General features: G+C 35.6%; 1 protein-coding gene across 1 annotated transcript in view; it reads right to left on the reverse strand.

Annotated features, from left to right (window-relative positions):
• The window catches only part of TOPBP1 (DNA topoisomerase II binding protein 1), a 77698-nt gene that overhangs the window by 13668 nt on the left and 47958 nt on the right, over positions 1–16072 (reverse strand). The window contains exons 15-25 of the mRNA XM_065876205.1: positions 12161–12334; positions 11959–12068; positions 9240–9363; positions 8273–8419; positions 8053–8155; positions 6279–6471; positions 4653–4873; positions 3636–3802; positions 3284–3395; positions 1257–1420; positions 580–717 (exon numbers count right to left, since the gene is read on the reverse strand). Coding sequence (XP_065732277.1) covers positions 580–717; positions 1257–1420; positions 3284–3395; positions 3636–3802; positions 4653–4873; positions 6279–6471; positions 8053–8155; positions 8273–8419; positions 9240–9363; positions 11959–12068; positions 12161–12334 — 1653 coding nt within the window. The remainder of the gene's footprint in view (positions 1–579; positions 718–1256; positions 1421–3283; positions 3396–3635; positions 3803–4652; positions 4874–6278; positions 6472–8052; positions 8156–8272; positions 8420–9239; positions 9364–11958; positions 12069–12160; positions 12335–16072) is intronic.

Here is a 16072-nt window from a genome sequence, read left to right on the forward strand (position 1 = left end):
CTATGTATAAAATAGATAACTAATGAGAACAGAATGTATAGCACAGGGACCTCTTAGTGCTCTGTGGTGACCTAAATGGGAAGGAAATACAAGGAAGAGGGGATATATGTATACATGTGGCTGATTCACTTTGCTGTACAGCAGAAACTAACACAACATTGTAAAGTAACTATACTCCAATAAAAGAAAAAACAAAACAAAACAAAAACAAAGTGCATATAGCCTTCCTGAATTTGATCTATAAAACTCCGTCTGTGGACCCCAAGTTGAGAAGCCCTGAAGCTGCATGCTAGAAAGACTCTTTGGAAGAAATACAGTATGGGTCACATTTTACACATATAAATGATTTTTAAGAGAGCTATCAACATTATATATATCTTACTGTTGATCACAATTAGAAGAATTAGGAATCAACACTAAGCTCAATTTAGAATGTCCAAATTAAGTATATCAATCAAGTGATAAAAGACGAATAGAATTATTCTTATTTTGTCAAGCACATTCTCTGAAAAAAAAATCTGGACTGGTCATGACATCAAAAGCCATTTATACTACCTACATAATTATATACGTTAATACCTCAATAATGCCTGATTCTTGTCTTTGCTGGATTTTCTTCCTCCATCTCATCGCTGCAAGTGCTAGTTTTCGTTGCTGTACACTGATTCCAGTCAAAACATCAAGTATGGAACTACTTCCCCATTCATAGTCTTCTTCCTAGAGAATTAGTCCAACAAACTTTTGAGTTCATAGAATATGTCCTCAAAGAATTCACAATCTAATAAGAGTTACAAGCTATACATTCCATTCCTCTAAATACAGAGGATACTAAGTAAGCATCAGTTTATGAGCATGGAGGAAATGTAGATTAATTTGGCTTCATATGAAAGTTAAGTATATCTGGCTTTTAATTAGAAATCAGAAGAATATTGCATACATTTCTAAGAAACAGATAACTATATCTTAGCAATTGGTAATAGATTATTGGGCTTCACCTACTGTAAGATGAACTTCACAGAAGGACATGGTCTCAAAAGAGGTATGTATTAACAGCTTGATTACCTGTCTACACAGGCGAGATCCCTGAATGATCTTGATTGAAAACGTCAAAAAGTACATGATAGATATTACTGCAATGGTCAGTTAGGAACCAAAATATTTCAAATAATTAGCTTAATATTTTATGTGCTGGGATCAGTTATTAAGACCTTTACTTTTAAAGAAAAACAACCCTTCACATGAATTTGCATACACACCAGCATGAAGCGCCCAGCAGTCCTGCAAGCTTCAAGGTAGGAGCGATGGAGCACCCACTTCCCAGCTGCCACTGAAGCTAAATACTTCTCGTTTCGAAGTGGATGTCCCACAACAATGTGTGTACAGTTGGGATCAAAGCACTGCTTCTCAATCACTAATCCACCTTGATTAGAAAAAATATAGGTACTTTATTGATTCTTAAATTTTCCTGAGGGAAAATGTACCTCAACTATGCAGAGGAATTATTTATAAACAAAATGTACCAATAAACAAACCCCCTAACATACTTTACATATATTTTTAAATAAAATAATGTTTATTATGAAAATTTAAACTCCAACAGTAGATAAAACAGTAAAGTGAACCCCCATACACTGGCTACCTAGGTTCTAAGATTATCAAAATTTCACCATCCTTACTTCAAACTACCCCATTTTTTGCTTAACCATTTTAAAGCAAATACCAGATATCATTTTAATTTATCCCTATGTATTCAGTATGCATCTCTAAAATACATGGAAATTTTCTCATACAGCTACAATGCCATTATCAGATCTAATATAATTAACAAACATTCTTTGCTCTCTCAATACTAAATCCTTGTTCAAAGGGGGAACTATTTCTTCTGCTTTTAGTGGAAATAAGGTCAGTAGACTCACACAGAAGCTTGGGAGGGAAACACTAGGTAAATAGAGATGAAGAAGGTGGGAGCTGAACCCTTTTTTCAGATATGTATTATGAAGTCTGACTTTGAGGACAGAAGAAGGCATAAGTAAATGTAAGCTTATGTAAAGCATGGCTTTTGATTACACTTTAGAGGTTAGGCAGAGTATCAAGAACTTTCTAAGATTTCAACAAAACAATGGAACTCCACTCATGCTTTACAGATGACTCTAATAATAGCAATAAGACTTTTTGAGCACTTACTATATACATGCCAGGGACTGTTGAAAGTTGAAAGTATTAACTCATTTAATCCTCACAACTCTATGAACGTACTATTGTTATGTGCAATTTACACATGAGGACACGGGTACAGAGTAACTCACCCAGAATCACAGTGACAAAAGAACAATAGGTAAAAATTCCATTACTAATATCAATATCTAACTCTATATAACAAATTTATTCTGTGACCAACAGAATAGTTCTCCACATCCTTAAAAGGATAGCACTAAATGACATTTAATCTTTTCTTGATGATTCAGGGCCACTATTAAAAACAACCATTATTTCTTAATGGTTTCTCTAGGTCAGGTTGTCATATTAAGTTCTTTCCAGTAATGTTCTTAACTCTATAGGGCTGCTTTGTTCAATACAGTAGCCACTAGCCACATGTGGCTACTGAACACCTGAAGCACAGCCAGTCCAAGTTGAGATGTGCTGTACGTGTAAAATATATCCCAGATTTCAAAGACTTAGTAAGAAAAAAAGGTAAATTATCTCACTGATATTTTATACTAATTACACATTGAATATTTTGCATATACTAGGTTAAATAAAATATATATTTAAAATTAATTTCACCTCTTTCTTTCCACTCTTTAAAATGTAGCTCCTAGAAAGTTTACCTTCCTAGTATGCTGCTTTCAGAATGGTGTCAGATGGAGAGCCTGACAACTAGTGGAATAAGAATGTCACATGAGGAGCAGCTCCTGTCTGGATGTCACTGTACCTTCAACTTCATAAAAATGTAGTTTTAATCATATTTTAAGTCTATAATTCCATTGATTTTGTCCAAGGTTTCAACAATGAACAAATGCTCAAAGCAGCATAAGATTCTTAAACCTTAATGGTTGGTTTCAATTTAAATCTTTAAATCCTATGACCCAGTGACTTTAGATTTAGATTAGAGCTTTATACAATCAAAGTTCTACTGGTGACTCAGTGTATGGCCTGAGGCAAGTTACCCATCTTTTTAATCTCAATTTCCACAGCTTACAAATGATATCAATAATTAGCTACATTTGACTTCCAAATAAGGTTACTATATGGGACATTTTTGACCTAAGTAAAATACTTGTACCTAGTTTTTCAATCAGATGACAATAATCAATACGTTCTTGAGGATTCAGAGTTGACAACTGAAATATGTACTGTTTTTTTAAGTCTTCATGAGTCTCCTCTATCGTTATAATCTGGAATGGAAGAGTTTATTTTAGAAAAAATTAACATTAAAAAAGTTATCAGGCCTATGGTTCTTTTATAGTGACATTTTACTTAGTCTTCTGAGTTATCAAATATAGAAATAATAATAGAGTGCAAAGAAATGCAGTTTTCAACATTCGATGAACCCTTGATATTGATATCAATAAATTCTGAATGCAGCATAAGAGCAATATCCAAAAGCCTTATCACCAAACTAAGGAAAAACGAACCTTTTCTCTAGGGTGTGGAGCCACAGGTGGGTTGGCTAGGGGGAAGGCAATACTGGGGGCTTGAGGCGTAGGGATCAGGTGGCTGTCTTTTATTGGAGTTTCCAGTTCTTCAGAGATCGGGTGTTTTGGGGCTTCAGTCACACATATGTTCTCAGGATCACAGACAGCTGAGGGCAATAAAATGCTGCAGTGTGATGTTATCCAAATACGACTAAGAACAAAGTCTGGGAAATATTCTCATCTGTCTTAGCCAAGATGAAATTAAACACAACTTCTGGAATGTAAAGAGTACATGCAAAAAAAGTAACCTATTTCTAGAGCTTATAATTAAATGCAATTAGTTAGCTTTAAAAAGGCAAATGGCTTCTCTGTGGGTTTGCCTAACCCTTTCTTTAAGTACCACGCTCTCACCAGTAAAATGTAAACAAAATTTTAAAAGTGAGAGCAATTCTACACCTGAAGAAAATCAGAAGCAGAGATAAATCTACATATCTAGTATAGAGATATAATCATGTGAAAGAGAAAGGGGGGGAAAATGACCAATGATGAGAGATGGAAAGTATTTTGTTTTCAAGGTAAAGTCCAAGGAAGTTGGATAGGGAATCCAGAAAGAAACACATACAACTCCAAATGTAGGTAGGTGCTGGGTGGAATTCAGAAGAAGACTTAAATGTAACTAAGATGACTGGAAGAAAAACCAAGCATTAACTACACAATGCAAAAAGGACTGGAAAAATGTACAGGGAAAAAAATGCCTAACCCTAAATTTCCAAATTTAAGTATCAAAATATATTTTTCAATTTACTGATAAATTACCTCAATTTATAATTATTATTCTTACTTCTTAAAGTTTAAACCCAAATCTAAGGTTTGGGTTTAAACTTAAAACATCTAGTGAGTTTTTCATTTGCATGTACAATTCAGAGAACCACAGTAACCACAGGTGCTTATCTGTTTATTGTCAAGAGGTCAACATGTACCTAATACAAACAACTAAATAGATTTCTTTCTCATTACCCTGTTCAGCAATTTCTGAATCATGTAAAGGCTCCTGGAAAGGAGAATCCTCCAATTTTTTAACATCAGCCTGAAGCTCAGAGTATTGTGTGGGACAACTAGGCCACTGCAAATTGCTGGCAAGTCTTGCTCTCTCTTCCCTGGCTGTAGGGTCATCCCAAATGATCTGTTCATTTTGGGAGGGCTCTGTGTTGACATCAGGTACTGTTTGACGAGACTGCCTAAGGAATAAAAGTCACAATTTTAGTAACGGATAGCCATAACAAAATCCCACTCATAAATTCTGTAAGTCTTGTAAATTGGTGGTTCACCTTTATACGTCCACCATCTAGCACATAGTAAGCACTTGAAAATACTTATTGAATAAGTGAACTTCGGGAAATTTTTTATTTTTAAAATGTTTCTTCCAGAAACTTATCTGTTTTACCTAGAAAATGAAACACATATTTTGACTGAATGTCCATATATTTAAAACTTCAAAGGGGGAGTTTACTGTCAAGAAATTTTAAAAAATTCTAAATGATTACTACTTTTAAAAAGGGATTTCTCTTAATTATATAGGCTTAGGGTAACGTGGTAATGTTTAGAAACCTGGTTACTTTGCTGACCAGTCAATAGTTGTATTTTTATCACTGGAAATAGTAAGAACTATAATTACACAGGAAGTGTACTATCTACAGGCTGCCTTAGAAGCAGGTCCTTTTGGCTACTGGTAACCAAACCTCCCAGAGTCTAGGTAGAACAGCCTTACAGTGAACTAGGGTGAAACATGTTTTTATGGTATAACTGTAACAATTCCACTGGAAAGTAAATAGAATTCCAATATCTTCCTTCACTGTGTATACTGAATATTTCAATTCCATATATATATGGAATCTTAGTAAAAATAATTTGCCAAAGCTGATGGTACTCCCAAAGTGTTCATTTGCCTCAAATACAAGGAAGATGGCCTTTTATTCTCAGAGCTTATTTATTTACTCTGACTTTGACACAAGATTTAGGCCCTCTAAAATGATAAAACATGATCTGGTCTATTAAACAAAAAACCATTTTTGCTCAGTACTTAGATAAAAGAAATAGCCTCATGAAATATACAGTTAATGTAGATAAATGCACAGTTAAATTAATTCAAGATATAAGTACCATAATTCATCAATTAGAGATTTTTCTATCAAGGAAAAGATGAAGTTATTCTACTGAACTTAAGTCACATCACACTAAGATCTGTAATCACCTTCCCTAGAAGACAGATGTATAAAGAGAATACAAAACACATGTAGTTCCAATAAGAAGTAACTGCTTAAATATATATATACACATATATATATGCACTTACTGTTTAATACCAATATTATTTAATTCTAATATTAAGAACTGAGGGGACTATCCATTGAATCCATTTCAAACAAGGCAAACTGGATCTTAAAATCATTTCTTTCTCAGGGGAGGTAATAAAATGTATTAATCATGCCTCACAGGAAGCAGTTGCTTCGTATGGAATTAACCTCTGCTTCCTGTCCCCAAGTAAGAATTCTAGAACTGCCTGGAACAAGAGAAGGAAGAAGGAAAAGTTAGGAAGGAAGGGAGGAAGGAAAAGCTATTCTGCCACCAGCGACAGGTACAGACCTCAGTGCCTCTAGGACTCTACTTCGTCCGCTGCGGGCAGAGCGAGCGCTGTCAGGGGTTGAAGAGGCACTGTTACAACCACTTCTTGAAAGGGAAGTCCTCTGCCCTTGGGGTTTCACTAGTGAAGTTGCAGACATTATCTCCTGCAGCTGCTTTTGAAAGTTCTCTCTCATCTCCAAGGTCTGTGTCAGAGCTTGAAACAAACACAAATACACCAATCAAGGGAAGTTTCTCCTTTCTATCACACCCTATTCACATTAACTATTTTGTCTAGATTTGGTTGAACATAAATTTATTAACTTGACATTTATCAGATACTTACTATAGGCTATAGTAATGTACTAAGACTATGAATCCTGCAGAACATAAAGGCAACCCTTACTACAAGGACTGTAGAGGAAATAATCAGGAAGCCCTTTGCAGACACTGTGCTAAGACCCACAGTCGTCATCCTTTTGTAGAGCTCCCTGCCTGCTTCTGACCCTCTCATGTTCTGTACTACACCAAGGTACATTACAGTCATTTATGATTTTCCCCTATGGTCCTCAAAAACACAGACCACAACATACTTATCTTTGGTTTCCTTGTAGACTAAACATTGAAGTAGGTACTAAATAAAGATTTTTGGAATGAACAGAGTGAGACTAAACAGGTAAATCATAGACAGGGAAAGCTATGGTAGGGTGAGAAAAATAGAAAATATTAATCCATTAAAAAGAGGACACCTATAGATATAAGGTTATTCAATGCTGTACTCTTTATAACAGCAAGAAATTAGAAATAAACTACATTCTCATCAACATAGAACTGGTTAAATAAAGTGGGCCATTCATACTGTGAATACTATACAGTTGCCAAAAAAAGGGAAAATGACTGAAAAAGATCCTATGTACTAATAAAGACACTCCACAGGTAGAACTGCTAAATAAAAAGATCAGGATCAAAGCATAAAACAGAATATACAATAGTCAGTATTTACGCCTTTTTTTAAAAGTGGGGAAGGAGAAAACTTATTTATTTATTTTTGGCTGTGTTGGGCCTTCGTTGCCATGCACGGGCTTTCTCTAGTTGTGGTGAGCGGGGGCTACTCTTTGTTGCGGTGCACGGACTTCTCATTGCGGTGGCTTCTCTTGCTGCAGAGCACGGGCTCTAGGTGCGCAGGCTTCAGTAGCTGTGGCACCCAGGCTTAGCTGCTCTGTGGCATGTGGGATCTTCCCGGACCAGGCTCGAACCCATGTCCCCTGCATTAGCAGGTGGATTCTTAACCACTGCACCACCAGGGAAGTCCCAGAAAACATGTTTGATTGTATGCATGAAACAGCTCTAGAAGGCTCCATAAGAAAATATCAGAAGGGTGGGAGAAACTTTTCACACCTCCTTCTGTACCTTTAAAACCATGTGAATTTATGTTAAAATATATTGTGCACATAATAAAACTTTTTGAAAGTCACTGAAAGGAACTGAACCAAAGGACAAATGTTTAAAAAATTACCAACTCCACCTACCTTTAATAGAATAGGGCTGTGTCACACTAACTCTGTAAAATACCTAGCTCCACACATTTCACAGGTTTCACACTAAAATCACTTAAAGCTTTGTTAACTAGTACTTAATGATTGGCATGGAACCTCAATTCAGTCCTCAAATATATGCTTTACTTGTATTCAGCAACATAGAAAAAAACTTTTATTTGTCCATCTGATGCAAAGGAAGCATTCCATATTCAAGATACATATTTATAAATTTGTTTTGTTTGTAATTTAAAATATTTTACCTCCTTTAGAGTCATTCCTGCCATTTCCATTTGATGTTGCTGGTTCTTTATTACTGGTAGTCATACTGTCTATATCATTTTCTTCTACAGGCAAATGATCTGGCTATTGAAGGAGAAAAATTACCATTTCTCAAACCAAGCCCAGTATAAGGTTTCATAGCAGTATATGATTGTACATTCAGCTTAAAGAGGGGGTAAATGTATCATCGATATCATCTACCTCATCATCCTTCGTTGTCAAATCAGCTGAGAGTAGTCGGTTATTACAAAGTCTGCCATCTTGCACTGCACTGATATCCAAGCTCATTTTGGGATTATAAGTATGTGGATAAAGAGATTCAGGAAGATGTTTATACTCTTGGGCACACTGCAATACAATGGTGTGCTTTAAAACAGGACTGAAAAAAAATCTTAGCAAATAAATGATGTTAAGTAGAATAAAGACAGCCAATACATTATGTTCTAAGATGGCAAGAGTCCACAAAATTAAAGTTTTGAAAAGTAGTTGACACTTAAAAATTCCATCAAATGACAAACTGTCCTCACTTTTTTTTTTTTTTTTTTTTTTTTTTTGCGGTACGCGGGCCTCTCGCTGTTGTGGCCTCTCCCATTGCGGGGCACAGGCTCCGGACGCGCAGGCTCAGCGGCCATGGCTCACGGGCCCAGCCGCTCTGCAGCACGTGGGATCCTCCCAGACCGGGGCACGAACCCGCGTCCCCTGCATCGGCAGGCGGACTCTCAACCACTGCGCCACCAGGGAAGCCCTGTCCTCACTTTTTAAATGTCATGTCCACTAAAGTATAAAATCTAATCCTATTTCTATGCTTTTGCCAAGGTATCTATCACATTCCATGCAATACCCAGAAAGAAAAGGAAAGGGAAGAAGAGGAAAGAAAAGAAGCTGTATTGGCATGCTAAATTAATTCTCCTCAAATTATTATAAAATTTTCTTTCATACCATTTTTAATTAGCAAAAAGAATCAGAGAATCTGAAAGAATACCCATTAAAGACTCGTTAAGCATTTAAGGATTAAACATCTTAATTTTTTGATGCCAAAGATATGAAATGTGTAATTAACTGAGGTTATCGAACTTGTTTACATACAAAGAAATGGGTTTGTGCCTTGAAATACTGTTTACATGCATTTTCATTTAATAGGGAGGGGAGGGAAAAAAGTATGGCTTACTTCTAAAAGCCAGTGCTCTGAAACAATGTGTATTCCTCTTTCTTTTACAGATTTATACTCCCGATTAGTGTCATTTGGTCTCCCTTGATAAATGAAATGAGTCACTGTCTCATCAAAACTCCACCTGAAATAAGCAAACACACAAAAAAATTAATACCTGAGAGAAATAACTACATTTGTTTAAGATGATCATTACTGTCTATAAACAGAATACTCTGACCTTCTCAAAACTTTCAAGAACCAGAGTAAGCAAAAAACATTAAATGACAGGCTCCACTTTCATTGTCAAATTTTATACATATATCTCTAGGTATATAAATGCAGAGACATATTTAGAAGGATATTCTTGAAAATATTACTTTCCTTTGTATACTTTTCTAAATTTTCAATTTTCTTTTATAATATCATTTTATTAAGGTGATATAACAATAAAAGTATTTTCAAGTTAATGAAATGGCAAAGCATCCAATCTGTCTTCCAGTTGTTGGCAGTCACTATTCACTGTACATTTGCTCTGTGCCCCATAACACACTGTGTACTTTACATAGCATTATTTCATCCATTCCTCACAACAATCCTAAAACAATGTATTATTTTACTCACTTAACAGATAAGAAAACTGACGGGCATGGTTAAAGTAACCTGTTCAAGGATATTCAGTGAATAAGAGGTAGAGCCAGTTTTGACTTCAAAACTCACACTCTTAGCTATTACATTATGCTCCTGATTTCTTTCCATTTAATATTTTCTTGATTATTTTAGGAAAATAATCTAAAAAAGTAAAACATGTCATCCTTCAAAAGATCAAGTAAAAACCAAGGAGGAAATAAAAATTGTAATTCTAAATGTAATCACCAAAATAAAGGGAGGTTTCTCTTTATGGATACCTAACATACTTCCCATTTCCTAATTAAGAAATATTTCTGAACGTTCTTTTTTGTTTTTTTTTTTTGCCACGTCGCTCGGCTTGCGGGATCTCAGTTCCCCGACCAGGGACTGAATCCTGGCCACAGCAGTGAACGCCCAGAATCCTAACCACTAGACCACCAGGGAACTCCTATTTCTGAACTTTTTAAATAGCCAAGTTAAACAAATTAAGAAGGAATATTCCCTCCTAAATTATATTATAAACATTCTATTTCTCTGTCCATGTGTCCTTAAAAATAATAGTGAAAAACCCCCTGCTAATTGAATTGCCTTTCTAATAATTGTTTCTATTTCTGCTGTGAGGTAAAACAGTAAAATGTAAATAAATTATCAAGATAATTTAAAAAAAAAAGGAATATCTTTTGCCTGAATCATCTTGGTTTACTACTATCCGACTCCACTGTGATAATACAAAAACTGTGCCTTTTAGTCCTTCAAGAACAGACCATCAATGGTTGTAGATAGTAGATGGAGATAGATCAGGAGTTGGCAAATTTTTTCTTTCTTTCTTTCTTTCCTTTTTTCTTGGCTGCACTGCATAGCATGCAGGATCCTAGTTCCCCGACCAGGGATGGAACCTGTACTCCCAGTAGTGGAAGCACAGTCTTAACCACTAGACCACCAAGGAATTCCCAGGACTGGCATTTTAAATCTTATAGAAACACAAGTCCTATCTGTTCCTTTTAAATCTTACATCAAGTCCACATCCAAATGGAATACCGAAGGAAGCATTCAATTTTGACAAATATGAATACTCTCATAGGGCTATTGTGAGAATGAAATGAGATAATACTTGCCTCATACTAAGCCTTCAGCAACTAGTAATAGGTAATATAAATATAATAGTAATTATATAATATTAGGCAATTACATAATAATTATTATAGAGTAATATGTCTATAAAATAGACAATACAAATAATAGTTATAATAAGTAAGAAACCTTTACCCTTCGACAACAGATGAATTAAACACTAAGGTGCTTATAACTATCACAGACCCATTTTATTTTTACATTCTCCTGATCTAATTTCTTTATCAAAAAGAAAGATAACTGAAATGACTTACCAAAGGGAAAGATAAAGCTAATCATGTTCCTCAAACTGTTTGTTACTTGTAAAACCAATCATTGTGCTATCTATGAATGGCTGAAAACAGGTGATCAAGAAAGCAAGCACCACAGACAATGGAGGAATACAATCAATTCAGGATTGGCCGGAATAGGCAAGGGTCTCTCATTCCCTGATACTGATGCCATTTATGCTAGAGACCTGTCTCTAGTTTGGCTGTCAGGTTGAGAGTGGATCTGATAAACTATGCCTCCAAAGTAGTAAAACTGATAGAAATTCAAACATCCTCAAAAAGACACTTTTAATTCAGGAGTGCTGCAGTACTTAGTACTACTTACAGAAAGGTTCTAATTTGAAAATCACTAAGAAACATGCTTAATGTCAGACCTAAATGTATTACTAGACTATAAACTCCTTGAAGACAAGGATATTTTTCTAGATTATACTCATTCATGGATCCCAAGTTTTTAGAATAGTGAGTGGCACAAAATAAGTTCTCATATATTTGTTAAACATGCCCTAAAAACATACTTGTAAGAGTGAACTGATTTGGGAGAGAATATTTTAAAAGGATGTGCTAAATTAAAAATCAATTGGAGAGATTTTGTAGATAATATGACAAACTAAAAGTCAAAATAATGTTTTTTTGTAGATGCTCACAACAGTTTTAGTTTTCCCTATAAATTTAGGCCGTACCACCAAACAGAAAGATGAACCAACTACCTGTAGTCTGCACCTAGAGAGGCTGCAATCCCATTTAGTTCACTCTGCTTCTTACTGAGTTTTTTACTAACACATACCACTACTTTGTGAAGTGGCTTTGGAGCTTCTTCCTGCCCATGGAAAATAAAAGCAACAGATCAACGATTATTGTTTTAAGTGTTTTTTATCTAAAACTTCCTTATAATGAGAGATTTAATTCTACCTTTTCTGACTGGGCATTTTTCAGTTGAGGGCTGGCAGAAAGAGCGACAGTATTTCGAGAGCTATTTGCCAAAGCAAGTTTCAAGTTTCTGACAATGACTTCCGAGAGTGGTGTACTCAGTTTCCTTTTCTGCTGGCTGGGACCTCCTGGAGTTTCCAAGGCTGCAAGTGCATCCTGTACGTATGGAGGGGGAGAGGGAGAAAGGAAGAGAGGAAAAGGAGAAGAAAAGGAGAGAGAAAGGAAGAAGAGGGGAGAGAAGGGAAGAGACAGAGGTAAACAGAAAAAGGAAAGAGGGAGAAAAAAGAGGTAAAGAGAGAAAGGGAATAATCCTCAATATTAACTGGATTATAGTTTTAACCTCCTCCAGTTTTCCTCTAAACAACAATAAAAAGACTGAACTAGTATCTATTATGAAGAAAAGAAATTTCATACTGTCCAGCAAATTAGTTCAAAGAGACTGAAAAGTTTACATTTTCAGCAGCACTTACCACATTTGTCTGATCTTAGAGTTGAAGTTGGTTAAAATTAATGATACCAAAAAACAAAATAAACGAACAAGTAAACAAACAAAACATACAGACGGAAACAAGTAAGCAAGGATGGATATAAACAAGACATGAACTATAAAGAAGGTTAAAAAGTTAGATTGAGCTGAGAATTGTGAAAAATCTTCAAAGGTACAAAATGTATTCCTGTTCCCAAGCCACCCACAATTCCCTCGTGAGCAGAGGCCACTGCTGTCCAGGGCTTGTGCTCATTCTCTTTCCCATCTACATAGTATTCCATGTATACAGCAGAAAGTATTTAACCAGTGCTCAACTGATGAATATTTAGATTAACAATCTTTTGCCAGTATAACAATGTAGTGAATAACCTTGTACACACACAATTTGTACACACAAGAGTAAAGGGAACCATTTAAACAAAATGTGCGCACCAACACTTACATTCTCATAAGCAAAGCATTAGTGTTTCCCAACATGCTTGACAGCACAGTGGGTAATCAGATTTTTCTTTTTTGCCAATCTGATAGGTTAAAAAATATATTTGCATGCTTTAATTTTCCATGCTCTTATACTGAATGAGATTAAACATCTTCATGCATGTATAATTTTCCATCCTCTTATACTGAATGGGATTAAACATCTTCATGCATGTATAATATTTCTATTCAATTTTTTGTGACAGATATCCCTTCCTATCCTTCGCTTATTTTCCCATTAGGTTATTAGTCTTTTTAAAATATCCACTTGCCTAAATATATCTGTATATATTTTTATGCACATATATACCCACTATGATATGCACATATTTGTTCCCAATTTGTCATTTGTCAAATTTTTGCCACGGAGAATTTTTTTTAGAACAAATACTTTTACTGCATATTTATAAAATCTGCATAGTTGAATGTAGAGAATTTTTTAATGCTGTCAAATTCATATGAATCTTTTATTTCTTTTGGTATTATGTTATAGTTAGAAAGACCTTCCTCACAATGGAATTATTTAAAAACAAACTCACTCTCATGGCCTGTTTTAGTATTTTTATGCCTTCCTTTCTTGTACTTAAGTATCGGATCCTCTGAAATTCATTCTGATGTAAGGTTTGAGGTTTTATCCTAACTGTTTTCTCAGATGGCTACCAGTGGTCTGATTTGAATGTCCCCTTAATCATATAATGCATTCTTCTATCTATGGGGTGTAATCTTCTGCACTGATTTGATTATTCATGTAACAATAACACACTGCTTCAATTACTGAAGCTCTGTAAGATGTTTTAATAATTAGTAGGACTAGTGCCTTCCCTTAATTATTCTTTTCAGAATTTTTATACTATTTTTGTTTACATTTTTAATAGGATCTATATTATCTTTTTAGATCTTTAGGATGTTTAATCTTTTTTTTGAGAACATGGTAAGGCTTTCTATTTGCAAAAGTTTTTTTGTTTTTTTTTTTTTAATTTCTCTGCAGCATTTAAAAGAATTCTTCATATACAAAAGAAATCAGAGCTCCCATACCATGTCTACCCGCCTTCTGAACCTATGCCATGAGCACTGCTTTCCTTCTGGTACTTTCCCTCACTTAAACATTAGATCCCAACCCCTCTCACTAATTCTCCCCTCTCATCTGCACCATCAACTGGATCTCTACTGATCCATCACATTGGCATACAGTTATTTCTTCCATTATAAAAACAAAACAACCTTCTTTTGATCATACTTTGCCCTATAGCTAGCACCCCATTTCTTGATTCCCCTTTACTGTAAGACTCCTCAAATGCATAGTTTATAGTCAATGTCCCGAACTCTTCCCACATTCCTGTAGGAACCCACTTGCTTCCACCTCCACAATGTCACAATAACCCTTATTGTTAACATCACCAGCGTCCACAATGCCAAATCCCATGGTCAACTTTCTATTCTCACCTTTGTTGATCTTTCAGCAGCATCTGACATAGTGAACTACTCCTTCCTCAATACTTTCTTACTTGGCCTCTAAGACAATCTCTAGGCTTTCTCTTCCCTCACTGGTGGCGCCTCTCAGTCTCCTTTGCTGTTTCCTTCTCTAAATGTGAGCCCCTATGGGTGTTCCTTAGACCTTTTCTCTTTTCTTCTTCTGCTCTCTTGGCATCTCTTCTCATATGGCTTTAAATATTACCTACAAACTCGGACCTCCAAATTTCTTTCTCTAGCCCAGACCACTCACCATTCCTCAAACTCCAGGCTTTATGCGTAACTGCCTATCTGACAAAAGTACTTGGATGTCTAACAGGCATCTCAAACTTTATGTGCCCAAAACACGAGCTCTTGATCTTTAGGCGCCAATCCCAAAGCATTCTATTCAACTCAGTTGACTGGCAGCTCCATTTTTCTAATCTCAGACCAAAATTCAGAGAAGCCAAATTCTAAACATTTAAAAACTCACCATGTATTAGGGAAAATTGATTGAGAATGATCAATATCTAGACATATCCTTGTAAAACTATTAGACTTTAAAAATAAAAGAAAAATCCACATGGCTTTCAGGCAAAAGGAAATAATTTACAAAGACAACATAATTAGATTGGCATTACAATTTTCAAAAACAACATACATATAAAGCAAGGTAGGGCTTCCCTGGTGGCGCAGTGGTTGAGAGTCCGCCTCCCGATGCAGGGGACACGGGTTCGTGCCCCGGTCCGGGAAGATCCCACATGCCACGGAGCGGCTGGGCCCGTGAGCCATGGCCGCTGAGCCTGCGCGTCCGGAGCCTGTGCTCCGCAACGGGAGAGGCCACAACAGTGAGAGGTCCGCATACCACAAAAAAAAAAAAAAAAAAAAACGCAAGGTAGCAGTGGACCAGCATTTTCAGGAAACTCAAGGGAAAAAAAAAAAAGCAAACCAAGAATAGTACATCTGAACAATTTGTTGAAGAATCAAGGCCTTAGTAAAAGTTTTAAAGGTGCAGAACTTCATTCCTACCAAAAGAGGACAGGGAAGCTTCACAAAGGACAGACAGTGAGCATTTCATATATTTAAATGCAGAGTTAAGATTAAAACAAGGGTGAGGTCCATGGGTTGAAGAATATATAAACATTTTATTTTCTGACAAAGTAGACAAATCTAACTAAAAATAGTGGAAGAGAGAAAAGGTGGAAACAGAATAAGATCATTGACTGCAATAGAAGCAGTAAGCAGGGGATCTAGACAATTTAAAACTGTCATATAAAAGGTTAAGAAGGGGGATTAAGAACACTATAAGAAACCATGAGGATAAAACAAACACTTTCCTAAATACCAAAAGGAAAAAAAAAACACAAAGAGGACACAGTAAGTGAAGAAACATATAATAAAAATATATAAAACATAATCACAAAGCAATGACAATATAATATATGACAGAAATGAGACCAAATACAATATAAGTCATATTA

The sequence above is a fragment of the Phocoena phocoena genome, chromosome 4 (assembly GCF_963924675.1).
Source record: "Phocoena phocoena chromosome 4, mPhoPho1.1, whole genome shotgun sequence".
NCBI lineage: Eukaryota > Metazoa > Chordata > Mammalia > Artiodactyla > Phocoenidae > Phocoena > Phocoena phocoena.